The sequence below is a fragment of the Corvus moneduloides genome, chromosome 27, assembly GCF_009650955.1.
Source record: "Corvus moneduloides isolate bCorMon1 chromosome 27, bCorMon1.pri, whole genome shotgun sequence".
NCBI classification, from domain to species: Eukaryota; Metazoa; Chordata; class Aves; order Passeriformes; family Corvidae; genus Corvus; species Corvus moneduloides.
In genome coordinates, this window is record NC_045502.1 from 3,876,891 (window position 1) to 3,902,178 (window position 25,288).

At 60.7% G+C, this 25,288-nt stretch overlaps 3 protein-coding genes and 1 non-coding gene across 6 annotated transcripts; 1 reads left to right on the top strand and 3 right to left on the bottom strand.

Annotated features, from left to right (window-relative positions):
• Positions 1-26: 26 nt before the first annotated feature.
• Positions 27-3,451, bottom strand: TTI2 (TELO2 interacting protein 2). Its single transcript, XM_032092139.1, has 7 exons — positions 2,725-3,451; positions 2,315-2,501; positions 1,809-1,901; positions 1,308-1,492; positions 1,013-1,156; positions 364-526; positions 27-163 (listed from the first exon to the last, which is right to left on the bottom strand). Exons 1-7 carry the CDS (start codon positions 3,357-3,359, stop codon positions 83-85), a joined length of 1,488 nt encoding a protein of 495 aa, XP_031948030.1. The 5' UTR covers positions 3,360-3,451; the 3' UTR covers positions 27-82.
• Positions 3,452-3,790: 339 nt separating this feature from the next.
• LOC116435760 lies at positions 3,791-3,884 on the top strand. Its single transcript, XR_004236848.1, has one exon. It is a non-coding gene; the product is annotated as a small nucleolar RNA U13 (small nucleolar RNA).
• Positions 3,885-4,474: 590 nt separating this feature from the next.
• RNF122 (ring finger protein 122) lies at positions 4,475-10,609 on the bottom strand. 2 transcript variants are annotated; one of them, XM_032092142.1, is made up of 6 exons: positions 10,513-10,609; positions 6,393-6,549; positions 5,652-5,697; positions 5,400-5,441; positions 5,052-5,131; positions 4,475-4,974 (listed from the first exon to the last, which is right to left on the bottom strand). In XM_032092142.1, exons 1-6 carry the CDS (start codon positions 10,535-10,537, stop codon positions 4,860-4,862), a joined length of 465 nt encoding a protein of 154 aa, XP_031948033.1. In that variant the 5' UTR covers positions 10,538-10,609; the 3' UTR covers positions 4,475-4,859. The 2 variants fall into 2 exon arrangements, with proteins under 2 accessions (XP_031948033.1, XP_031948032.1); XM_032092141.1 differs by having other exon boundaries at positions 5,052-5,134.
• Positions 10,610-11,785: 1,176 nt separating this feature from the next.
• DUSP26 (dual specificity phosphatase 26) lies at positions 11,786-16,378 on the bottom strand. 2 transcript variants are annotated; one of them, XM_032092245.1, is made up of 4 exons: positions 16,141-16,378; positions 13,562-13,856; positions 12,981-13,189; positions 11,786-12,478 (listed from the first exon to the last, which is right to left on the bottom strand). In XM_032092245.1, exons 1-4 carry the CDS (start codon positions 16,232-16,234, stop codon positions 12,279-12,281), a joined length of 798 nt encoding a protein of 265 aa, XP_031948136.1. In that variant the 5' UTR covers positions 16,235-16,378; the 3' UTR covers positions 11,786-12,278. The 2 variants fall into 2 exon arrangements, with proteins under 2 accessions (XP_031948136.1, XP_031948135.1); XM_032092244.1 differs by having other exon boundaries at positions 13,562-13,834; positions 16,118-16,239.
• Positions 16,379-25,288: the final 8,910 nt, after the last annotated feature.

Sequence of the window (25,288 nt, forward strand, 5' to 3'; positions counted from 1 at the left end):
CACAGGTGGGACAAGAATGACAGAACTTTAAATAAATACAACAATTTTACTGTACAAAAGGGGGTGAGCAGTGTCAGGCACCTCAGCTGCTCTCCTGCACCTTCCTGAGGCATTCCCGCACCTGGTTCTCCTCACAGCTGCTGTGCACCCCTTCCAGCAGCACCTGCAGGGAGAAAAGCAGCATTTGCAGTGCTTGGGTTACGGTGTCACCCAGCCCCCCCAGCCCTCGGGTGGAGCAAAGCACAGATTGATCCCCATCGATTGGTATCGAGGCACTGATCAATCGATTATTGATGTTGGGGAGGGGAAATGCCAAATCCTGCTGAGAGGGAAGAGGGCACTGGCACAGAGTCCCTGACTCACCTTCACCTGGCCCTGGGAGCAGCGATCCAGCAGGATGAGGCACTGGGTGGCCCTGTGGAGCAGGGCAGCTCTGACGGGCACCGGCGTTGGGCCCTGCTCCGTGTGAACGTCCCAGAGCAGCCTCAGCAGGGCCTTGAGGAGCACGGGGAGCCTGCAGGGCATCCTGCAAGGGCAACACCTCATCCCAAACCCTTCCCGAGGCACAGGACAGCACAGCTTTGCTGAGCAGCTCCTGGTTCTGGTGTGGGGCAGGGCTGGTGCCAGCCTGAGGAAGCAGCTGGCCTTGGTCAGCGTGCCAGGACAGCCCTGGACACACAGGAACCTCGGGATGGTGTGGCAGGAATGCTGTCCCTGCACAGCCCAGGGCTTACTCCACATTGATTTAATTTGTAACCACTCATGCTTTTGGAACAGGCACAAGGTGGGTCAAACTCAGAGAGAGAGAACCCAGCTTAATTCTGGAGCCAGGTTTTTCAGTAATGCCAGCAAGCACTTCCTGGGACAGATTCTCCCTTAGGATTTGAGGGCCTTTTCCTCAAGAAAAAGTAGCTTTGGGTCTTATGAAAACATTCAGGACAGGAATGAAGCACTCATGTCAGGACGGGCTTCCAGGAGAGCTTTTCTGTGTGTAATCCCCCCAGAGAGGTACCTGGGCCAGGCGTGCTCTATGGTGCACTGCAGTGTCTCCAGGATTCCCAGTCTGGCTTCTTCCTCGGGACCATCAGAGACTTCCAGGTAGCCCAGGATGACTCGCTCCAGCCTCTTCAGGTGCCTCACAATGAGGATGCCGAGTCTGGAGGCACAAACACACCCTGAGGCAGAGGATACCCTTGGGTGCAAGCCCAGGGCCCATCCCCGTGGGGTCACAGCTCTCATCTGGTCTGCTCTCAGCTCCTCAGGAAGGTGGGCAGGGCCCCCAGGTCCCCCTGTCCCCTGTGTCTCACCTGGTGACGAAGGCGGGCAGGGTCCCCGCGTAGACCCTGCGCAGCGCCAGCCGATGCTCGGCCTCCATGTGGGTCAGCACCAGCTGCAGCACCTGGTCCCAGGGGGACGTGGCTCTCCCGTGGCCCTGGTGCCGCTGGCCTCGCTCCAGGACGGGCAGCAGGTCCAGCAGGCACAGCAGCACTGCCTGGTTTGGGGACAGATGGGGAACCTGAGCTCGTGTTCTCTCCAAAACCCAGTAAATCCCAACCCTGTGACCACCCACGGCCGCTGCTGCTCACCCGACAGGCCCGAGTGCTTCAAACCTGTTACCTGCCCTGGAACGGGGCAGGAGGATTCCCTCTGCTCTGGCATTTTCCTGGAATCTCCCGAACTACTCTGTCTCACAGGCTGGTGACAGCCTGACTGGACTGTGAGAGGCAACAGGTTCAGCCTCCTCCTGCCTTAAACTGCGCGGCTGCCAATAGCCCAAGGCACGTTAAACCCAAGCCCAGCCGTCCTACCTGGATGAGAGGGGCCTCCCGTGAGTAGAGGTGGTTGTAGAGGGCGTGGAACACCACCTGGGCCCTGTTGAACTGGCACAGATCCGCACCCGGCTGCAACAACAGACACCAGGGCGTTGTTCCTGGGCAGCACATTCTGCTAAAACCTAAGGAAAGCACATCCCGCCCAAACCCTGGGACACCCCGAGCGTGAGGAACTGCTGTGAACGCAGGGTAAGCCCTGCCGTGTGCCAGGAGGAGAAGTTAGGAACCTGACCCACACGAGGGAATGGCTGGAGCTGTGCCAGGGCAGGGTTAGGTTGGATTTTAGGGTGCTGGGTACTGCCCAGGCTCCCCAGGAGCTGCTTGGACACCGCTCGCAGGGACGAGATTGTTGGGGTGTCTGTGCCAGGCCGGGGGTTGGACTCTGGTCCTTGTGGGTCCCCTCCAGCTCAGGACATTCTGGGACTGACCCTTCCTTCAGCAACACCCGGAAAGGGCTCCAAGCCCTGCCCTCCCTCCCTCACCACGTTGAGGACGATGTGGTGCAGGCAGCGCACGCCCAGCACTTTGTTCTCCTCCTGGAAGTCATCGGAGAGGAGCAGCGCGGGCGGCAGCACCCGCTCCAGGTGAGGGCACAGCCAGGGCCGGCTGACGTGGAGCAGAGTCCAGGAGAATACGTGTTTGGAGCCTGGGTTACGCTTCCAGGTGTCTCTGGAGGGACAAACACAGCTCAGGGAACACTGAGAGTACTCATTTCCCGTGCACTTGAGGTTCTCAGCTGGCAGCAAACTGACAATCATCCCCCAGCACCTTCCACTGCTGGGCATTTGTAAAGCTCCTGGCCTCCTGTTTAGCATCTCTTGAGCCTGAGCTCCGTTTCCCAGCATTTCCTACACAGAGACCCTCCAAGCGCCACGCTCCCCTTCGCACTCACTTGGTTAACTCCTGCTTCAGGAGCCCCATCACTGCTCCGAATCTTCCTTCCTCATCCCCCTCCTTTCCCCGCAGGAATTCCGCCACGGACCCGCAGCCGGCAGCCTGGAGCAGCCGCTCCAGCAGCTCCTGAGCCACTGCCCGAGTGCTCGCCGTGGTCCAGGGCCTCTCGTCCTTGTGCGTGACGGCGAAGATGAACGCGTGTCCCAGCACCCGGCGCAGGACGGGCCCCACCACGGCCATCCCCAGCGACTCCTGACCCTTGGCAGCTTCCAGCTTCTGGAGGAGGAGCAGGAACACGGCGCCAACGCGCTCCGCTCGCTCCGCCACGGCGGCCAGCGCTGCGTCCTGCCCGGGGGGCTCGGTCCCGTCCTGCTCCCGGCGCGGCGGAGCCGCGAAGCCGCCCAGGGCCGCGGCCAGCGAGCCCAGCGCCGCGGGGCTCGCCGAGCCCAGGAGCCAGCGCGGATCCGCCGCCTCCAGCAGCGCGCCCAGCTCCCGGAGGGCTCCCGGCCGCTCGGACAGCGCCAGCCGCGCCTGCAGCAGCACCTGCTCGGCCGAGGGGGCGGCGGGCGGCGGCTCCGCCTGCCCGGGACCCCGCTCCGGGCTCAGCGCCCGCGTCGGGCTGCTGACATCCATGGCCTGGCACGACCCCCGGAGGGACGTCCCCGCCCTAAAACCCCTCTAAAGACACATCGCCGGTGGCAGCAGCGCCCCGCGGGCAGCGCGAACCCCCGGGACCCCTTCGGAGAGCCCCGAGCGCCCCCGCTCCCCTCACCGCAGCACCACGCGCGCGCGCTGTCGCAAATCCCCCCCAGTTGCCGTAAAGCAGGTGGGCAAAGGGGGCGTGGCGTTGCGTGAATAAATTAGCATTACTAATTAAGAATCGCGGTGCGGCGAACAGCGGCCGTGAGGGGCGGGGAGGGCAGAAACCGGGACGGGAGGGCGGCGGGCGGTGGTGCGGAGGGGGCTGAAACGGAAGGAGGGGAGCTAGATGAGGACGGCGATATCACCGTGACTTCAGAGTAGTGGCGTGACTGTGGGGCCCGGCGCGGGAAGAAGCGCTTTTGATCCTTCCGGTTCATGGAGATGATGAATGGGAGTGGCACGCGGCTGCGTGACGTGTGCGCCCTGCGTTACGACATTGCACAGTCCCATCTGACCGCCGGGGGGTCCTGACGTTACCGCGACGTCACTTTCTCTTTTTGGCGTCAAAGAACAGCGGCAGGGGGGTAATGAGGAGGTGACGTTGCTGTGACGTAATCACCGTGACGTCATTTTCGTGGCGTGATGGGTGGGTGGTGCTGCTCTGACGTTATCGCTTTTCAGTATCAGAAATCAGTGGAAATGAGTAAATTGTGACGTCATCACTGGCGCCGCGTTCTCTCGGACATGTCAGAAATGAGTGGGAATGGGCAAATTAGAGGGGGGTCCACCCTGATGTGGGCACAGCTTGGGGGGTGCCCGGCCCTGGAGGGGTCAGTGATGTCACCGCTGATGTCATCTTCTCTCGGACATGTCAAAAATGAGTGAAAACGGGGAGATCAGGGGGTTCCGCCCTGATTTGGGCACAGCCGGGGGGTCCTGGCCCTGGGGAGGGGAGGCACGTCGATGCTGTTCGGGGCAGTTTGGGTGATTTGTCACTCCATTAAAGGGTCACGGCCAGCAGTGTCCCCTCCTCGTGCACCTGGGGGTTTCAGCATCCCCTTGGCCTTTATTGGGGCCCCCTGGCAGCACCCACAGCTGAGACAGACTAAGAAATCATCCATTTAATCATTTTTTTACACAAAACTGTACAATCCCTCTGCCCCATGGGGATCCTGGGGGTCCGGAGGGGCTCGGGTACAAAAATAACTCTGCAGCAGAAGTGGGGACAGGAGCCCACCCGCGCCCTGGGGCTCAGCTTCCCGCAGGGAAGCCCGGGGCCGTCCCGGCTCCATGGGGAGCACAGCCCGGACAGCGGCAAATCCCAAACCAAGCCACGGCCTGCGGGGTCAAAATCCCAACCGGGAAACCCCGGATCCTTCCAGAGGGACCCTGGGCAGGCGGGGTGGGCAATGCCGGGCGTGCGGAGCCGCGGTCCCGCGGTGGATCCCGACGGATCCCGACGGATCCCGCAGGATGTGGAGCGGGGCTGGCTCACACCAGCTCATCCAGGAGGGTCCCGATGCCGGCTCGGGGCTGCCCCGGCCCCGCCATGGGTTTGTTGCACATGGGGCACACGCAGCGCACCTCCAGCCACTTCACCAGGCACCTGCGGGCAGGAAGGCGGCAATGCCGATTCCCGCAGGGAATTCCCCGCTCCCGCCCCGCTCTGCCAGCCCCACTCACTTTCTGTGGAAGGCGTGCTGGCACGGCAGCACCCCCAGCTCCTCCTTCACCCGAAAATCCTCCAGGCAGACGGCGCAGGTCTGCTGTGGGAGGTGAGACGGAGGCTGAGGGCGGGTGCGAACACGTGGGACCCGCCAGAAATGCCACGGCTCGGGAAATCCCGGGTGTTTCCAGCCGGGAGCTCGGCCCCGCTCCCAAACCACCCGCGGGGAGGGGGATTTTGGGGCACACATCCCCACATCGCATCCCCAGCCTGTCCCAGCCCTGCTCCTGAGCACAGGGGATGTGTCCCGAGGGTTGTCCCTGTTAATCCCAGCTCCATCCCGATCCAGAGGTGGTCCCGCTCACCCCGTGCACGTTCAGCCTGCGCGCATCGCCTTTCAAAACCACCTGAAGGAGAGAAGGAGGGGAGGATTTAACTGCAGGAAGGATCTTGCCCCGGGAGGAGCTGAAGGGAGCCGTGCGCGGGCGGGTTGAGCCCGGGGGGTTCCGGGCAGGGTGTCCCGTCCCAGCGCTTTGGAACGCGCAGCCCCGGTCCCCGCTGTGTCCCCGCTCATCCCAAACCCCGCCCGGCTGGTGCGGGAACATCCCCCGCGTTACCTCCTTGTACCCGAAGCGCTCGCTCTGCGCCTGCTGCCGCAGCTTGCTGGGGACAGGGAGAGAAAGGCACCGTGAGTTTTGCAGCCAAAAATACTCGGGAGGCACCTGAAATCACGGGGAACGCGCCCCTCCCGCCCGGGATTCGGGATCAGCGGCTCCGTTTGTGCAGGAGCAGCCCGAGCTGGCCCCGGGAATGGGCAGTGGGAGCGATAAGGGCGGCGGGGGCGATTGTTTGCCTTCGGAAGTCGTTCGCAGGGCAGGAAGCGCCGCATTTCCAGCGCTCGGCTGCCGGCAGCTCCCGGCCCCGCCGTGACCTTGGCCGGGGAAACGCGGCTGGCCCAGAACCGCGGGGATGGGGAGGACGGGACGGCCTCTCCTCCAAGCCGGGCCCCAAAACGCGCTCCCAACTGCCCCTGAAGTGGCTGAGGGATGCGGGGGACATCCCGCGGGGCAGGGCTGAGCCGGCCCTCCAGGAACAGCAGCCTCGGCTTTGGGGTTAAAAATAGCGCTCCCCGAGCAGGGAGCGCAGGGAAAGGCACATCCTCCACCGCTCCTTCCCTGTCCCGCACAGTGCGGCCCTCGCACGTTCCCTGGAAAACAGGAGCCCCTTCCTGCGCTTCCTGCCCTGCTCCAGGCTGTGGGGCCCCGGCACCGACCGGCGGTTTGTCCCGGTTTTCTGGGAAAAACCAGGATCTGGGGATGCCCAGGGACACCGAGCCGCCGGCGCAGCCCTCGGCTCACCTGATGAAGTAGCAGCAGAAGATGAGGCTGAGCACAAAGATGAAGATGCCGGTGCCGAAAATGACCATGTAGATGTTGAGGGGCAGGTCCTGGAAGGTGATGGGCGGCATCGTACAGGGTTTAGTGGGATAAATCAGCCCCAGGCTGCAGGAGCACCCTTGGCAGGAAGAGAAATGAGAGAAGTTCAGCGTTTAGGTGAAAAGGAGGTGAAGAAGATGCGCTGAGAGAGCACAGAGAGCCTGGGCTGGCTCCGTCCCCTGTGGAGTTTGCCAAGTGGGCAAAAAGCAGCACTAAGACATCGTCCTGTGCCCGGTGAGGTGAGAGCTCCCCTGGAAGAGCAGCAGCCCCTCAGAGCAGCTCAGCTGCATTTCCACAGCCACCAGCCCCTTCTGCAGCAGCTGCAGGAGCAGCAGGCCCCGGGATTTCATCTCCAGGGGAATACACAGAGGCTGGAAAGGGATTTAGGGAAGGACGAAGCTAAAAACCAGCCTGAAAAACAGCAACAGTTGGCGGCTGCCATCGCCCCAGGAGGAGCAAGCGGCTGCTTCGGCCTCGGCGTGGGGAGAGGCGCTGGGGTCACTGAGCACCGGCTGACCCAGTCCCCTGTCCCAGCAAAGCCACGGGTGCCACCCCAGGGCCACCACGGGGGACACGTGGGTGTCACGCAGGGCTGGTGACAGCACAGCCACCCCGGGAGGCTCCCACGGAGCCCCAGCCCCCTGACACTGCTCAGGGCTGCTGCAAAGCCGGGCTCTGGCATGGAATGAGCCCCGTTTTATGTCTGGGAATGGCTCTGACCCCCCTGGAGTCAGGGCTTTGATTTCTCCTCGGCTCTCACTTGAAAGGAGAGGAGCTCCCAGCCCCATCTGTGCCCCACGGAGCAGCTCCCCTGGCCCCTTCCTTCCGCCCAGCACCCTGCTCCTCATCAAACAGCTCCTCCAGGAGCGCTCCTGGCTTTAATTACAGCCCCCCAGCCCCTCCGCCTGTTCCTCAGGAGAGGCTGGAATTCGCTCTGCAGGGACAGGCAGGAGTGGGCAGCAGAACCTCCTGCACCAGCAGAGACACCCAGGGCTGGTCTGTCTGGTGTCCTCCCCACGGTGACAGGGGACAGCAGGACACCACCCCAGCAGGGTGGGCAGGTGGCACTTCTGAGCTGGGACACCCAAATTCCAGCCATTCCCAGGAATCTGCTCTGCTGGGTGGGGGAGTTCACGTGTCCCATCGATGCCACGGCCAAGCCACCGTGGCCAGGAGCCACCTGGCACTGGGGACACCAGTTTGGTGCCGCGCAGCTGCAGCAGAGGAGAGCCTGGGCTGTAGGAAATGGGGTTTTCCTGCCCCAGAGCCACACGCTCTGTGCCTCCTGGAATGACCGGAGACAATCCGTCATCCACCTCAGCCACAGCGGGAAAGGGAGGATTTGTTTGTCAGGTCCTGCTGCTCCCAGGACCACCAGGTGCAGGAAGAGACAATAGGAAAGGTTCATTATTTTTTGCCATTTCCTTGCTGGAAGTGATTGAGAAATACTCCAAAAAAACCCCCAAAACAAAACAAAACAAAACGCTTACAGCTCTGAAAAAAACCCATTGAGTAAGACATGAGGTAATGCTGGAGCACCAGCTGGTGGGGCACGGGCTGGAGAGCCCCAGCACATCCCTCTGGGCTCATTTAAGGGATTCAAAACCCAGCTCACAACACCAAAACCCAGCTCCTGACCCCAGAAACCACCCCAGCCACCTCTCCTCCTACAGCCCCCATGCTCTGCCCCATCCCATGGGGTGAAATGCTGTCTCTGACCCCACAAGGGCCTTTTTGGGACTCACCAGCTCAGCCAGGGGCATTCCTGCTGGATGGGCCTTCAGGAACTCCCGGGCTGGGGGTGCAGCTCCAGGGAAATTCCCTTTGCTGCTCTGGGAGAGGCCATGGGATGTGAGGAGGAGCTGCCAGAACCTGGAGCAGGGGGTCCCTGCGGAGCTCAGCCCCCTCTCCCTCCCAGCCCCTTCCCTGGATGGTTTTGATTAAACCCCCCTGCCCGACAGAGGCCTTTGTGTTTTCAGTTCCAGGGGAACGGATCAAGTCCCGGCTTACCCGACGTGAGATGAGGACCTGATGGGCACCGAGGAGAAACAACCCCGGCCACCAGCTCCTGGCTCCTGGTTTGACACCAGAACCAGAACCCCTGAAGGCTGGGGCGATTGTTGAGTGGAAAAAGGGGAAAAAGGGGATCTGCAAACATCTGGGGAAGTGGCCACAGACACACGGTGCCTTTGTGGACTCCTGCGCGAAGGACGCGCACAGGGAGCTGCTTCAGTTTGGCCAGAAAAGCGTTTTCCATGCGAACTCCCACAGCTCCTCTTGGAAGGAGAAGGAGCCCAGGTACAGTTTGGCCCATCCGGGCTGTGGTTTGCCCCTCTTCCTCCTCCTCCCCACACAGATTTATCCCAAACCCCCTCTGTGAGCTGCGCTGGGGACACAGAGCCTTGAGCCCCACAACGGGGTGACCCCAGCCCTGTCCCCCACACCAAACCTGACCTCAACCCCACAGCCCCACAGCCAACCCCTCCTCAAAGCCCTGGTGCTCCAGCAAAGCCAAGTTTGGCCCCTCAGACCCCACATTTTGATTTATTCCACAGCATTTCCAGTCAGGACCCACACAAGTTTCCTCCCCCTCACTGCGCAGGGGTTTTGCTGAGCTGAGCTTCTCCCTCACCCCAATTCCTGTTCAATAAAACCAACGGGAAACTCAGCGGGTCATTAAATAAAACCATTCCTTCTCCTCCCACACAAAAGCTGTGGGCTCTGCACCAGAGAATGGAACGCAGTTTCCATCTCAGTTTTGCTGGGATGCTGAAAAAAATCCCTGCACAAAGCTGCCCTGAAGCCAAGTCCAGCACGGGGGATGAGGAGCTGCCCCCCAAATGAAGTTCCCGGGGTCTGCAAAGTCCTGAGCTCCAGGTGAGCAGCAGCAGGGAAAGCTGGGCTGCGAAGGAGGAGCTGAAATCCCAGGCAGCGGCCGCCTGTCAGGATATTCTGAATAAACCCATTTAGGTTAAAATGTGATTTTTCCACCAGCCCTGTGAAGGCCCTTAACAGCACCGGGCTCTGATTTATCAAATATCTCTGAGCCTGGGGCTCGAAGCCAAAGTGCACAAGTCGGGTGCCCAGGCCCTGTCCCCTCAACCCACGCCTCGGCCTGGGAACAAGGCTGGGCTCTGTCCTGCCGTCCCCAAAGCCTCGCTGGAGGCTGGAGACAGCTGGGGCTGCTCAGAGCCTCGGGAAGCAAAATCTCTCTTATTTAGGAGGTTTCTTGGACACAGCCGAGCGTGGAGCTGCTGCGGAGCATTTCCCTGCACCCACACGCTGCCACATGTGTGGGACAACTGCCCGGGGGAGCGGTGGCTCCGTGTCCCCCACGTCCCCCAGGGCACACGAGGGATGTGTTACAGGAGAGGAAGCCACTGCTCGCTTTATATTTAGCTTCAAAGGCTGTAACCCTTCCATAAATTAAACCAGCCCGGCCTTTGTTGCCGGGGCAGGGCTTTGATGCTGGAATTCCCAGCGCAGCTCCTCAACTCCTCGGGCACAAAAATAACCCAGTTCTCCTTTGAACCGAGCCCCCTCGCATGTGCAAACCCAGCTCCACGTTCCTGAGAGCTCCTCACGGCGAGCGCGACCCTGAGGGGCCGGGGCCGTGTCCGGGGACCCCTAAAAAATGACTTTGTTCCACTTTTGCGGGCACATGAAAGACGGTTTGAGGTTGGGGTTTTTTGGTGCGAGCAGCCAAAGCGTGGCCAATCCATTCCGCCGGGTGCTTTCTCCCGGAGAGCCGAGCGGGACGCGCCGTGCCGGGGGCGGAACGGGGGGATCGAGACCCCGGGAGCCCTCGGAGCGGAGGGAGGCGGGGGGGCACCGAGCGCCCGCCCCGCACGGAGCGGCCGGGGGTGCCCGGGGGATGCCCGGGGGATGCCCGGGGGTGCCCGGGGGATGCCCGGGGGATGCCCGGGGGTGCCCGGGGGATGCCCGGGGGTGCCCCGCTCCCCCCCGCAGTCAGTGCCCCCCTTCCCGGGCAGCAAGGAGGGGACAGCCCCTGCCCACCCGCCCGCCCCCTCCCCGCGCTCACCGTGGCACCACTGGAACGGGGGCATCGGGCGGCTTCGCGGGGCCGCGGCTGCTCCGCCGGGCCATGGCCGTGCCCGCAAACCCCGCCCCAGCCCCGCAGCCCCCCCGCGGCCGCCCCCGGACCGCCCCCGCCCCGCCGGCACCGGTGGTGGTGGCCCCGGGCGGCCGCACCCCCGGCGTGTCCCTGCCCGGGCGGGGCTGCGCTCGCATCCACGAGCCGCGTTCCGAGGGCATCGCCTGCCCCGGGTGGCACCAGGCGACTCAGGCGGCACCCAGCCCATCCTCGGGCACGCAGAAGTCCTTTGGGGGAGCCCCCCGAGGGCACGGAGCTCCTCGGGGGTCTCGGTGTCAGGTTTGGGACACCGTAAGTTGGATATTCGGGAAGATTTCTTCGTGGAAAGGGTTTTCCTCTCCCTATTGCACTTGAAGGCAGGAAGGAATTCCTCCCTGGGGGGAGCTGGGATGGCATTCCCAGAGAAGCCGTGGCTGCCCCATCCCTGGCAGTGTCCAAGGCCGGGCTGGGATGGTGGGAGGTATCCCTGCCACGGCAGGGGTGGGGTGAGATGCGATTTAAGGTCCCTCCAACCCAAACCAGTCTGGGATTCTGTGACTCCCGGCGCGGGGTCGGGGTCACCAGTCAGCTCAGCGGTGCCAGGGTGCTGGCACAGGCCCCGCTGTGCCCCAAGCCACGGCGCTGTCCCTGCACGGCCCCCAGGCCCCTCTCCCTCCCCGTTTCCACGATCCCAGCTCGGCACAGCTGCAGCCCAGCGCTGCTCCGGAGCCCTCCGGAAGCGCAGGAAGAATGGAGCTATAACGGGAGAGGGAGGACAATGAGGGCTGGCAGCCTGGGGCCACCCGGGCCACCGGGCCACCCCTTCCCGGCCTTGGCACCCTCCTGGGCTCGGCCCAGCCAGCCCTGCTGCTCTCTGGGGTGTTTGTCACAGCCTGGGTGGCCACTTGGAGCTGCCTTTGGGACACTGCTGCGGCCACCTCGTGCGGGACGGTGACCCTGGGACTGCCAGCCCGGCTCTGCTTCCCACCAGGAGCCGCAGTTGGTCCCCACTGCTGGGAAAAAGAGTGGGAACCCCAGGACAGGCACTGAGCGGGGGCTCAGGTTTGGGCACTGAGTGGAGGCAAAGATTTGATCCTTGGACTGAGAATTTGGGGGGATTCGGGTCCACGTGGACCCTGAGCACTCGGGTGATGCTCTGTCCCGCAGTCCTGTGACAGATCCCAGCCTGAGCTGTCCCCAAGCACGCCAGGGGTGTCCAGGCTCTTCCTTAGCACTGCCTTTATTTCCACAGGGTGACACGAGGCATGGGGAACACCCAAACACTACGACAGGAGTTTGCCTGGGCCCACAGCCCAGAGCTGACTGACATCACCAGAAACACACGGGACACACAACAGGGACACATGGAGCTGCAGTGTCCTGGCAGGGAGGGACACGACTGCCTGGGCAGATGCCGGGGGGACAACGAAGCCTTGAAGGCTCCCTGGAGCCCACAGGGACGGAGTGACCGGTGACAGTGACGTGGGGCCAAGTCCTCCAGAGGCGTCTTGGAGCGAGCGGGGTGGGGAGGAGGCCATGGCCAGGCCTCCCTGGGTGGCAGAGCTGCAGGTGGAGGGCCCAGGCCGGACCATGGGGACGGCTCGCAGGTCTGGGGACCCCCTGAGCTGGGGGGGCTGCAGGTGACCCATGGGCAGAGCCCGAGCTGGGCGGGCGCGGGGTCGGGCGGGCAGAGCCCCCGCAGCGCCCGCCCTCCCTCAGGAGCTCCTCTTGAGCCGCAGGGCGTTGTCCAGGGCCACCAGCTGGCGCAGGAAGCCGCGGTTGGGGATGATCCCGCGGTGGTCCTTGACCGTCTTTATGGCTTCGACCAGGGGCATGTGGTGGCGGATCATGAGGTAGGCGAGGACCAAGGTGGCGGACCTGCTCACCCCGACGGCACAGTGCACGAGGATCCTCCCTGGGGGGACACAGCGGCTGCGTCACAGCAGAGCCAAAACATCCCAGTTAAAAGCCTGCTGAGCACCCAGCTGTGCCACGGAGCACCCGGAGCCCTGGCTCAGGTGGGCAGCACCTGGCGGGGCATGAGGGGTCCCAGCTGTGAGGCACCGAGGTCACCTCATGGCAAAGGGTGTCAGCGTGTCCTGAGAGCCCAAAAGAGACCCAGAAACAGGTCAGAACAAAAACTGTGACCTGGGGGGACGGTGCTCTCATCCAGCCTGTGCCCTCTGGGGAGGAGGTGATGCTGTGCAGGGGACACCACTGGGGTGATCCCATCCAGGGGACACCATTGAGGTGATCCCATCCAGGGGACACCATCCCAGCCTAGAAACTTCTGTTTGATGGTGGAATTCCCAGCGCAGCTCCTCCACTCCACAGGACACCACCCCAGCTCCCCCCCTTCCCAGGGCAGTTCCCCCCATCCTTTCTCCCTCTCCTCTCCCAGAACCTTCCCCAGGGACCTTCGTTGAGGGCTTGGTGGATGAAGTCGGCGGCGGGGTAGAAGTAGGGGCTCATGTCGAAGGAGGGGGAGTCGTGGGCCTCGATGCCCAGGTAGCGGATGCCAGTGCCCTCGTAGTACTCAGCGCCGCCGCGCCAGCGGCAGTGAGAGGCATTCAGCACGTGGGTGATGCGCAGCTGCAGCAGCTCCCGCCGGTTGGACGCGATATCTCTGCAGGGACAGCAGGGAGGGGACACTTCAGACCAGGAACAGTGTCGCAGCACAGTGGAAAGGCTGCCCGGGACAAACGTTTCTGGCTGAGAGAGCTGGAGGCAAAAACCTGACAGATTTTTGAGGTTTTTGGGTTTTCAGGCGATCTCCCAGCCCTGGCTCTGTGGACACCCCACCTGTGCCCACCCCAGCTCAGCAGAGCTGTGACCTCCCTGCACAGACAGCCCTGCTCACCTCCTTCCTCCTTCGTCCCGGTGCTCTGCACCCATCACATCCTGTGCTCCCTCACCCATCACATCCTGTGCTCCCTCACCTTCCCCACCTCCCCATGTGCCCAAAATGCCCCCTGTCCCTGTGCCCTGCCACACTTACTGGTCGCCCAGGTAGAGGCCTGGCCACACCTCGTCGGCGTGGTTGCAGGCCGTTTTCCCCGTGTACAGCAGCCGCTCCAGCTCGAAGACGCTGAGGATGGGGTGGCTCCCGCGCTCGTCCCGCGGGGCCCGGCTCGGGGACCTGCTGCTGTTCCTGTAGAACCTGGACAGGAAAGCCATGGGAGCTGCCCAGACCCACACGGCATGCCTGTGGGGGCGGAGAGGCCGGACAGGGGCCTGGGGGTCACTTCTGCTGCTGCTGCCACCCACGGTCCTGTTGGGAAGCAGTGGAGAGGCTGTCAGGAGAAATGGCCCCTCAGCGAGGGGAGTGTCCAGGGGAGGGAACGGAGCTGGGAAGGGGCTGGAGAACTCCTGAGGGAGCTGGGAAAGGGGCTCAGCCTGGAGCAAAGGAGGCTCAGGGGGGACCTTGTGGCTCTGCACAAGTCCCTGACAGGAGGGGGCAGCCGGGGGGGTCGGGCTCTGCTCGCAGGGAACAGGGACAGGAGGAGAGGGAACGGCCTCAGGCTGGGCCAGGGGAGGCTCAGGGTGGACAGCAGCGGGAATTTCCTCATGGAAAGGGTGCTCAGGCCTTGGAACTGTCCAGGGAATTTTGGAGTGCCCATCCCTGGGGGTGTCCAAGGAACACCTGGATGTGGCACTCGGTGACAAGGTGGGGATCGGGCACAGCTTGGACTCGATGATCCCGGAGGGCTTTTCCAAACTCGGGGGTTCTGGGATTCTGTGGTGCTGCAAACACACTCCATCCCTGTTGTGGAAACACCGGCCCAGAGCAGCCAGGTCTCCCCCTGCTGATGTCAGGTCACCAACCCGCTGCTCCCCAGTGTGAGCCGAGCATTCCAAGAAGGAAAACTGCTGGGGAGAAGTTCCTGCTGCCAGGGCTGGGGAGCAGCCAGAACCCCGAGCCTCCACAGGCCGAGCTTTCGCTTCAGCCCCGCGACTTTGGGCTGCGGCCACCTTGGCAGGAGGTGCTCTGCACAGGACCCCTCCCGTGGCTCTGCTGCCAGGGGACGGTGCCAGCTCGGGGCTGGCGCTGCCAACCTGCGCTGGCAGGCGAGGAAAGGCGGCCAGGTCTGGGCACGGCACCAGGGCTGGGGAGGAAAAGCCCCCGAACAGGTGGAGGATTCCATATGGCACCAGGAGCCTGGCCAGGGCCCAGCCTCCTCCAGAGCCTGCAGAGAGGGCGGGGCAGGGTTAACCCCTCCATGGGCACGGCCCTGCAGCTGCTCTGGAACATCCAGGGCCGCTTTGGGGTGAGAAGAGTTAACTGCAGGGCACGAGAAAGCTCCTTTTACCCAGCAGCTGCTCCAGGACGCAGCCCTGCTCCCAAACCTTCACTGCTTGTTACACATCTGCAAGGACCCTCCCCCCCCGGGCAGCCCGACCCAGCGGTTCCTGCTGCCAGATGTGGTCAGAGAGGCCTTTTTGTGCTGCCTTCGCTGCTGCCCCTCCCTCAGGAGAAGAAATTCTGTCCCACCTCGCTGCTGCTGCCCCGGAGCTGCCCCGGAGCCTCCCCTCCCCTCCCAGCACTGCCCAGTTGGGGCTGGGGGGCACAGCGACCCAATGTCCCTCCACTGTGACATTGCCCCGAGGCTCCGGCCGGCGGAGCAGAAGGAAGGAGCCTCCAGCCCCCATTTGTTGGCAACGCAGAGGAAAACGTGGCAAGGGCATGGGGGAGCTCGGAGGAAGCCCAGAGAGACCCAGGGTGTCCCCCTGCCCCTTCCCTGCTCCAGGGCCGCAGCTCAGAGCCCTGCGCAGGACGGGCCAGCCCTGCCCAAGTGTCACCCCCGGTCCCCAGCACAGCTCACACCCCAGGGCCAGGTGCCAGCCCGACTCATTCCCCCTGCTCTGATCCAACCTGGGCTCCTCCAGGCTGGGAATTGAGGTTGGCAAAGCCCACCCGGGCAAGGCGCCGGGCAGGGCCGAGTGCCGGGGCCCTTAAACCCTGAGTGACCTTGGCTGCGGCACAGCCACACGTCCCCAGCCCCGGGCAGCGCCGGGGCACAGCAGCAGCAGGGGCTGGAAAAAGCGGCTGGATCATGGAGAGGGCTGGAGGCAGCCGAATTCCAGCCCCTCTTATCGCCACAGCTGGCTGGAAAAACAACCGTCCCCACCCAGGCCGGGGTGCAGCCGCCGGAACCCCGGCCCAGAGCGGCTTCCCGGGGGTCAGGGGAGAGGCTCTGCCCCACATCCCGAGCCGGGAACAGCCCCTGGAGCGCTCCTGGCGCCTCCCAGGCAGGGGCTGTCCCCCTTGTTTGGGAGGCGATCCGGGGGCTCGCTCGCTGCTCCCCCGGCCCCTGTGCCCGGCTGGGAGGGAGGGGACGTTCTGTGGGATGCGGGGAGCGGTCCCAGATGCAGGAATGATCCTGTGGGATGCAGGAATGGTCCTGTGGGATGCGGGAAGAGGTGCGGGATGCAGGAATGATCCCGTGGGATGCAGGAATGATCCCGTGGGATGCAGGAGGGAGCTGTGCCGAAGCTCCGTGGCTCAGGGACACCCCGGGACCCGCGGGGAGGGGACGGCCACCCCCGAGCGTACCTTGGCGAGGGCCGGGATGCGGCGCCGGGATCGGGGCGGGATCGGAGCGGGATCAGCTCCAGTCGGCCATGTCTCGCTGCTGCCGCCGCCGCTGGAGGGAGGCTGATGTAGGAACATCTATTTTAAGGCATGACATGGCCAGAGGCTGGGTTGTTTATGCCAGGCTGGGCACGGAGAGGCGCGGGAGGACCGAGGGACACGCACGGACACCGCACAAGCGCCCGTGGCCGCGCAGCAGCGACAGCGACAACAACAACGTCCCCAAATCCTCCCCCAGCCCCGCTCTCCCTCCTCCGCCTCCCTCCCCGAGCCACAGGCGCGCAGGGGAGAGAAGGAAAAGCTGCCGAAGCGGTGCTGAGGACTCGATTTCCCTCCCCGGGGATCTGCAGCTGTCTCCAGGCCATGTTTCTTCGTGTTTTTTTTCACAGCTGACCTCGTCCCCCGCTCCCTTTGCACATCCAGGGCTCGGTGAGATTTTCTCGGTTTGCAAAGAAAATAAACCCTGGATTTATGGGGGATAACAAATCAGAGAATGGCGTGGCTTGGAAAGGACCTTAAAGATCACCTCGTTCCATGGGCAGGGGACAATTATGACAATTTACAAATTCCTGTCAAAGTCAGGGATTTTTTTTTTTCCCCAGGGGGAAAAGAAATTAAAAAAAAAAAAAAAGGAATTCAGGATTGAAGCTTTTTTGTTTTGACAGCTTCTAAACGCCACCATTCATTTCACAAGTGCTGCAATGTTTCAGTTAAACATTTTCCAGGCAGAATATGCTCCCTTTCCCTTTGAAGCGCTGCCTTCCCAGCGAAAAGTTTGACTCAGATCAGAAAGTGGGAGTGTGGTGGGAAAAACAACCCGAGGAAGGATGGAAATGAGCTGTTCCAGGCTGAGTGACACATTCCGAGATTCGTGGCGTGCCCTCCCCCACTCCTGCTTGATTGAAAAGCAGGAAATTCTCCCGGTTTTTTGCAGCTGAACCTGTGTTTATCCCGGGATATAATCCCGGGATTATCCCAGAAGGATCGAACAGGGAGGTCCTGGGTGGGGGCTGCTTCGGTGTCCTCACTGAGCCAATGGGATTTCGCAGCTCTGGGATGCTTCAGCTTGGGAAAAACCTGTCCTGAACCCTGGGAAACGGGGTGAAAAATTGAGAAATTGCAGAAAAATTGAACTTTTCACTTCTGCCTGGCCACACTCCTCAAAAAAAACAGGCACTGAAAGGAAATTTCTGAGCTCTCAGAGACACTTTCAGTGTGGACAGCAGCAGCCCTGTCCCTCCCCTGCCCCAGGGAATTCCATTCCCGGCAATGTGGAAAATGCGCTTCTGAACAGAAGCGCCTACAAAGCCCGGCACAAAAGGTTAAATCTGAATTTAAAAAAAAAAAAAAAAAAACAAACAACAAACCCACACGAAAGAAAATGAGGTGGATAAATGTTTTGGCAGAGCGTTGCCTGCAGGGAGCTCGCCGGTCATTTAAGCGGAGGATTAGTGGTTGTTCTGTTTTTGTTCCAATAATAGTGCTGGAATTGCTTTGTAAAGCGGCCAGAAGGCCCCAACAAAGCCGGGGAGTGCTCCTCGGATAATGAAATTTCAGCTGCTTTGAGACGCCCGGGCAGCTGCATCGAGGAACAGCGTCAGCGATTTCTCTGTCTGGGACACAGCCCGGACCTCTTTCCTCCCTCGTCCCCGTTTTCCGTGGACAGCAGCGCTGAGCTGCTCCCTGCAGGATTTATCCGCTCTCAGGAGCTCCTGGAGCTGCTGCCCGGGGAGTCACGAGGCCTCTCAGAGCCTGGGGCTGGGCCAGAGCTGGGGGGGACACACAGACACCCCCCGGGCTTTGTGTCACCGTCACCTGCGCCTTGCTCTGGTCCCGGTCACCGCCAGGTCCCTGAGGGGGTCCTGAGGGGCCTGGGCAGCAAAATCCCCGCTGAGAAGGAATCCCCGAGGCACAGGGGAGGATTTAAAGGCCAACCCCAAACTCTGGGAAGCCTCCAGCTGCAGGACGGGTCACAGAGGGCTCCTGCCACCTCCTGTCCCTGCCAGCTGTGTCACACCCCAGCGCCTGAGCCCACCCTCCGCTCCTTGGCGCATTCGGATGATTTGGGAGCACGGGCAGGGTCTGAGCAGGGGTCCCGCGGGGCCGGGGGCTGCAGGACCCCGTGGGATGGGATGAAAGCCCGGCTGGAAAAGTTCACGGCTCCAGCCACTGGAGGCTGCTCTGGTTATACATAAATCACCTCCGAGCTCGGTCAGACCGCACCGCTCAGCCCAGGGAAGGGAAGGGCAGAGGCTGGGCAGCTCCAGAGCCGCCTTTCCCGGCTTTAAACTCCCCAGGAATGCAAATCCAGCGCGGGCTTCAAAGCCCGGGTTGAAAGTTCAGGGATCGATCACTTCCCGCGGGCAGTGCCGCGTGTCCAGGGCTCAGGAGCCGGGTTTTGTTAAACTCGGTCGTAAACAGAAGGAGGGGATGGGTTTCATCCAGAGGAGCTCTTTGAGGGACCAGGGAGCTGGAGCAAAACGAGGTGGAAGGAAGGGAACTGTGACAGTCAGGGAGAGGAGGGGCCATGGTGGGAATGGGCAGGGCAGGGTGGGAGAGCAGCTGAGGGAGCTGGGGAAGGGCCTTCCCTTCCCTTCCCTTCCCTTCCCTTCCCTTCCCTTCCCTTCCCTTCCCTTCCCTTCCCTTCCCTTCCCTTCCCTTCCCTTCCCTTCCCTTCCCTTCCCTTCCCTTCCCTTCCCTTCCCTTCCCTTCCCTTCCCTTCCCTTCCCTTCCCTTCCCTTCCCTTCCCTTCCCTTCCCTTCCCTTCCCTTCCCTTCCCTTCCCTTCCCTTCCCTTCCCTTCCCTTCCCTTCCCTTCCCTTCCCTTCCCTTCCCTTCCCTTCCCTTCCCTTCCCTTCCCTTCCCTTCCCTTCCCTTCCCTTCCCTTCCCTTCCCCTTCCCCTTCCCCTTCCCCTTCCCCTTCCCTTCCCTTCCCCACAGCGACGTTTCCAGTTCCACTGTAGGAATGGTTCTCCCTCTGGAAATCCAACTGCTTGGTTCCCTAGATGGGAAATTCTGTCCTGCTGATCCCCTGGGAGGCTCTCACTTGGCCTGGTTGAGTTATTCCAATAAAAAGCTCCAATTTCCCAGTTCCGTCCAAGGCCGCTGTAGAACTCTGCACATCTCACGGGCAGGATTTACCAGCGCGCTTTGCTGTGCCTCAGGGTCCTTGGGTTTTTAAATTCCGGGTGGTTTTCACTATTTTTTGTTGAGGAACAGCTCTGTCAACAACTCCAAGGGTTCCATTAGGAATTATCCCATCCTTCTGGCCCTAAATGGGAACAGGACTTGGACTTCCAGCCTCGTTTTCCATCTGGTACAGCCAACATGGAAGTACTCATGTGCCAAGGGGAGAAAAAGAAGGAGAACACAGCAGCGCTGCTGATTTAGCTGGGAAAGGGCAGCCCACATCCTCCAGAACCCTCGGAGAGGAAAAACCTTTCCCCAGCCAGAATGTTTGGTGCAGTGGGAAGAGAGGCTGATTTTCCCCTTCTGTTTTTCTGCACTGACGTTGATTTTAGCAAAAAAAAAAAGGGAAAGGTCACGGAGGACAAAAGATTTGGAGGTGGTAAAACCCAAACCTTCTCCTCCCTCCCCACAGCCCTGACAGCCTGAGCTGCTTTGCCTAATGGAAACAGGCAGCAGAGAGCAGTTCGACTTTAATAATTCTAATTATGCCACGGCATTGTGAAATAAATTAGAAATCCAAATGAAATCAGCGTCCCATGGCACGGGGAAATGTTCAGTCACAGAGTGCAGGTACCAAAATCCATCCCGAGGTCTGTCTTGCATAGACCAGACAGAAAATAATAGAAATTATGCTCAGAAATAGGAGAGAAAATTAAAGCACCCGGTGACTGCTGCAAAGCCATCCCAGGAGCTGAAGCGAAACCAATCCTCAAGCTCAGCCTCCTGCCAGTGACTCCTTTTCCCAACTTTTCTGGAGCCCAGGAAGGTGTTTCCCTCTTTCCCATTCCAGGGATCTGCAGCGGGGTTTTTGCAGGATCACATCCTGGAGCTCTGTGATGCACGGGGACAGCGGGACACAGGGCGTGCCCCAAAGGATTGGCATTTCAGTAGCCAAGGCCCCAGTTCAGTAGCCAAGGCCCCAGTTCCGTAGCCAAGGCCCCAGTTCTGTAGCCATAGCCAAGGCCCCAGTTCCGTAGCCAAGGCCCCAGTTCAGTAGCCGAGGCCCCACTTCCCGTAGCCGAGGCCCCATTTCAGTAGCCAAGGCCCCATTTAAGCAGCCAAGGGAGACTGGAAATGAAACACTTTTATTTTGCAGGTAGAGAACTGAAGCAGGAAGAGATTGGCTGCTTTGCAGCATTCCTGTGAGAAATGGGATCCAATTCAGGAAAAAGTGAAAAGTTTGGTTCTCCTGAGCCCAACGCAGCACCCTGAGGGCAGGTACCTGCCTGGCAGCCCAGCCCAGCCCCCCAGGGCTCCCCAAAACGGGCCCAGCCCTGCAGATCTGCCCCTCACAGAGCCCTCCTTGGCCCTTCTGCCATCAGCCACCCCCAGATCCAGATCTGCCCCTCACAGAGCCCTCCTTGGCCCTTCTGCCATCAGCCACCCCCAGATCCAGATCTGCCCCTCACAGAGCCCTCCTTGGCCCTTCTGCCATCAGCCCCCCACAGATCCAGATCTGCCCCTCACAGAGCCCTCCTTGGCCCTTCTGCCATCAGCCCCCCACAGATCCAGATCTGCCCCTCACAGAGCCCTCCTTGGCCCTTCTGCCATCAGCCCCCCACAGATCCAGATCTGCCCCTCACAGAGCCCTCCTTGGCCCTTCTGCCATCAGCCACCCCCAGATCCAGATCTGCCCCTCACAGAGCCCTCCTTGGCCCTTCTGCCATCAGCCCCCCCAGATCCAGATCTGCCCCTCACAGAGCCCTCCTTGGCCCTTCTGCCATCAGCCCCCCCCAGATCCAGATCTGCCCCTCACAGAGCCCTCCTTGGCCCTTCTGCCATCAGCCCCCCACAGATCCTTCGGGACTCCCAGCCCGCGTTGCTGAGGTGAGGGTGGAGCAGAGGCCCAGCTCTCCCAGGCAGGGCCGGGCTCCTGGGGCTCAATCCTTTGTTCTTTTCCCTCAGCTTTGCCGATCTCCCTCTGTGAGCTTCCCAAAAGTGACAACGGCAATTTATTCCGTGCTCGGGGGGCCTTGGGAAGCTCCTGGAGACGCACCATCCCTGCCATTATCCCCCTCACCAGGAGCACGAAGGACGCTGGGCATTGGCCATTAATCATTTTTACGCCCAGAGCTGCAGCTCCCTCCTGCATCCCGATCACTCCTCATCTCCTGCTCCATTTTTCAGGGCAGCCCTCACAAGGATTGTTTCACGCTGCTGCTTCCAGGTGCCTCAATGACCAACCTTCAGTTCAAGGTGCACTCCATGGGGGGAATCTACTCCAGCTCCACATCTCCTTCCCGGCTGTTCTCCCTCAGGGAGGGGGCAGGGATGGGGGAGCGAGGGGGAGGCCTGGCAGGAGGGGTTTGGTTTTGGGGGAGAAGCCAGAGAAGGGTTCTCCTGGAGCTTGGAGAGGTTGTGATTGAGAAATGGAAGATCCAGAAGCAGGAATCCGTGTGGGAAGGGAGGAATGGTGACAAAATGCAATGATTTGAGCTCGGCCTGGCCTCACTTCTGGCCCATGAGGTGCAGCTGCCCCTGAGAGCGTGCCAGGGGCTCAGAACCCTGCTCTGGCATTGCCACCTGGGACACACCACGGGCATAGCACTTCCCTCCCAGGCCGGGTTTAACAGAGCCAGACCTGCAGGGTCACACCAGGCTGGGCCGGTTTTGCTCAGGCTTTGATTTCTGCACCTCCGTGGGCATTCCCAGCTTCTCAAAAGGGCATTGTTAATAATGCCAGACCCCCAAACCTGAGCTCTGAGGCCTTCAGGGAGGCAGCAGGACCCTCCTAGAGCATGGAGAGAATGTGTAGAATCTAAAAATAACCCTAAAACTGGACCTTGAGTGACTCCCTTCCTCTGCTGGACTCCTCCCAGCTTCTCCCAATGCTAATTCCGTGCCGGCTCTGTCTGCAGGGAACAGCAGAGCCCGGCCCTGGCATCTGGGATCAGTGGCCCTTCCTTCATGTGCCTGTTCTGGCAGCTCCAGCCGTGTGGAATTAATCTCGGATGACAAAAAAGTCACCTTGGCTCCTTACACGGGGGTCAGGCCCTGCTGCTGCTCCGTGGGCACAGGATGAGCTCTCCCAGCGTTGCCATTCCCACCCTGTGCCACCTCATTTCAATACAAAAAGCATCAAACACAGGAGCAGGAGATTGGGAAAGACCTCCTGGACCACGGGGTTCAGCTCTTTGAGGCACAATTTCATTCGTGCCCTGCCAAGTTTTCTCTCCCAACCATTCCTCTCCCATTCCTCGCCCTTATTCCAGGAGTGTTTCCAACTCCCGAATTCCCCAAGTTTGCTCACCCTGAGGTTGCTCCTGTCCTTCATTCCACCTCAATTTCACCATTAGCATCACTAATTGCTAATTAGGGGCCTGGAGAGGCCCCAAAACTGCAGTGGGGAGGTAAAATCTGAGGGCTGGACAAAGGGAAACACGAGGAGGGAAGAAGAAAACCTCATTCCCTTGTGAGGAGCAGTTCCCAGCCAGCTGCTGGGTGCCCTGGGAGCAGGGAGAGGGAGAAAAAGGAGAGGGGGAAAAGGGAGGGACGTCCTCGCTGCCTTTCAGGCTGGACCTACATCAAACTCCCTCCTGTCAATGGGAGGGGAACTGAACCCTGCTTTGCTGTAACCCTAATGAATCCCTCACCAGTTACAGTAAATTTATTCTTTTGATTCCCCTTTCTCCCTCCACCTTGTTTCATGGGTTTTTTTATTTTCCCCCCTCTTTTATTCAATGTTCTGGCAGCTTCTCCTTTTTTTTAGTTCTCTTCTATTTGAAACCCAGTTAAAAAGCTGGGGTTGGTCCCAATTAAAGTCCCCCTTTGGGATTACTCAGACACACACCCTCACAAGGACCCCCTCTTTTATTGTTGCCGTGGAAACATTTAAATATCTCATTCACGGTGGCCAAGTGAGGAGCTGAAGGATTTGGAGGAGCTCTTTCCTTCCCTGCTCCCTCTGCTCCCAAATCCCTGCAGCTGCTGGGATACACACATTGCCCCAGCCAGGCACCATCAGGAATACATCAGCAAACTCCTGGAATTCCACAGGAGGAGGATTAGGCTGAGAAAATGTGGATTACAGTAACACAGAGCTGTTGGAATTACTCAGGAATTGTGGGAATGGCGGGGAAGTGTCAGGAGCAAGACAGGTAGCACTGGGGGGCCCGTGGGGACACGCCCAGCCCCAGCAGTGCCAGGCGGGGACAGGGCACGGCCAGGAGTGTCCCTGGAACATCCCAGCCCCACCCATACCCGGGTAGTGCTGGATCTGCTGCTTCCCATGGACCTGGGGATCCGTGATCCATAACCCCCCATGCACAGCCCCTGCTGTGCCCCGACGTTCCCCTTCCCTCCCTCTGCCCTGCCCTGGCTGCTCTGCACCTCCTAAATCTCAGTTCCCGGCTGCTCAGCAGGGCCAGGAGTGGGGGCAGACATCTGTAATCCATCACTGGAGACAAAGAGGACTCCAAAGCAGGGACGGGAGCATCCCAGGGATGCGAAATTAAAAAGCAGCGGCAGCAGAGACCGTCATTTAAATTCCCCGGTTCCAATTTTGCGAGGTGCTCCTGTAGCTGCTGCTGAATGAGCTGAGAGAGGCTGGGAGATAAATGGGTCAGGCTGAGCCTCTGTCAGCACTCCTGCATCTCTACAGCTCCGGGATCCTTCCACTGCTGGGATTGTTTGCTGGGTTCCCAGCCTTAGGGAAGCATTTCCTACAGAACAGGCAGGGCCCACAGTCCCTCCCTTGGTCACCACGAGGAAGAGTTCTCCCTGCAGAAAAATTGCACTTTCTCACCTGAAAATATCTGCAAATGGACAGAAACAGGGAGGGTAAGGAGAGGCATGGAATCCTGGGATGGTTTGGGTTAGAAAGGATTACATCCCATCTCATCCCACCCCTGCCATGGGCAGCAACACCTCCCACATCCCAGGGCACTTTCAGGGCTCTGAAAAACACACAGGGAAGGCCGAGGGGAGAAGCCTGGAAGTTGCAGGAACAAAAACACCACAGGATTTGAGGCTGTAGGGCCGTTGAGATCAGGATTTTACCCCTCAGAGTTCCCCAGACTGGGCCAATGCAGGAAACACGGAACCCTGGAATTTTTAAGTGAGCCCAGGGCTAAAATAGCAAAGCATTTAACTGCTGCTGTTCCCCAAGCACTAGAGAGGGCTCCAGGTCTGGAAGAGCTCCGATAAAAGTTGTCCTGCTGCCCCAAGCAGCCGCTGCCCATCCCGGCTCTCCCGGCGAGCTCTAAACTCTGTTCATTCCCAGATTCCAGCGCCCAGTGACGATGGGGAAATCCAAGCTCTGTCCACGCTGCCTTTCAGACACTTTATCACTGCAGAAGAGACTCCAAGTGGAATTTAGCGAGCAGCCAGGGCGGTCCTGTGGCCGGGCTCGCTCCCGCAGAGTTCCTGGGGCCAGCAGGTGGGAAAGGAAACATCCACCGCCGTTATCCCAACAATCCCGGGCCATCCCACCCATGGAGCTCCTGCGGTTCTGGCTCTCGGCTTTTCCTGCCAGCTGGGCTTTGGCATGGAGGGAAATTTGGGATTTTCAAATATCTGAGTGTTTGGGAGTATCAAATACCCACTCACAGGTGATTTTACAACCTGTGGAGGGGCTGAACGCCTGCACAGCTTCACCTCACAGCCCTGCTGTCCCAGCTCCAGGGTTCCTTGGGCAGGGCAGGAATGACACCAGATCCTTTGGAGATACAGGGACTGAGAGTTTTCCAAGGCCAGGCCCAAAAGCAGCTCAGGATGAGTTTCCAGCTCCTGTTTCACCTCCCCGTCCTCTGCCCCGACTCGGACATTTCCTCGCAGCGAGTTTCCCAGGTCCTCCCCAGCTGATGGGAGGGATTTATTTCCATTCCTTTGGTGCTTCAGCTTGAAGCACAGCAATAACTCAGCGTATCTCATTTTGGAGGAATGAAAGATTGCCCTTATTTTCAGCTCATTTTTGGGTGAGTTTTATTTCCCTCTCTCTCTCTCT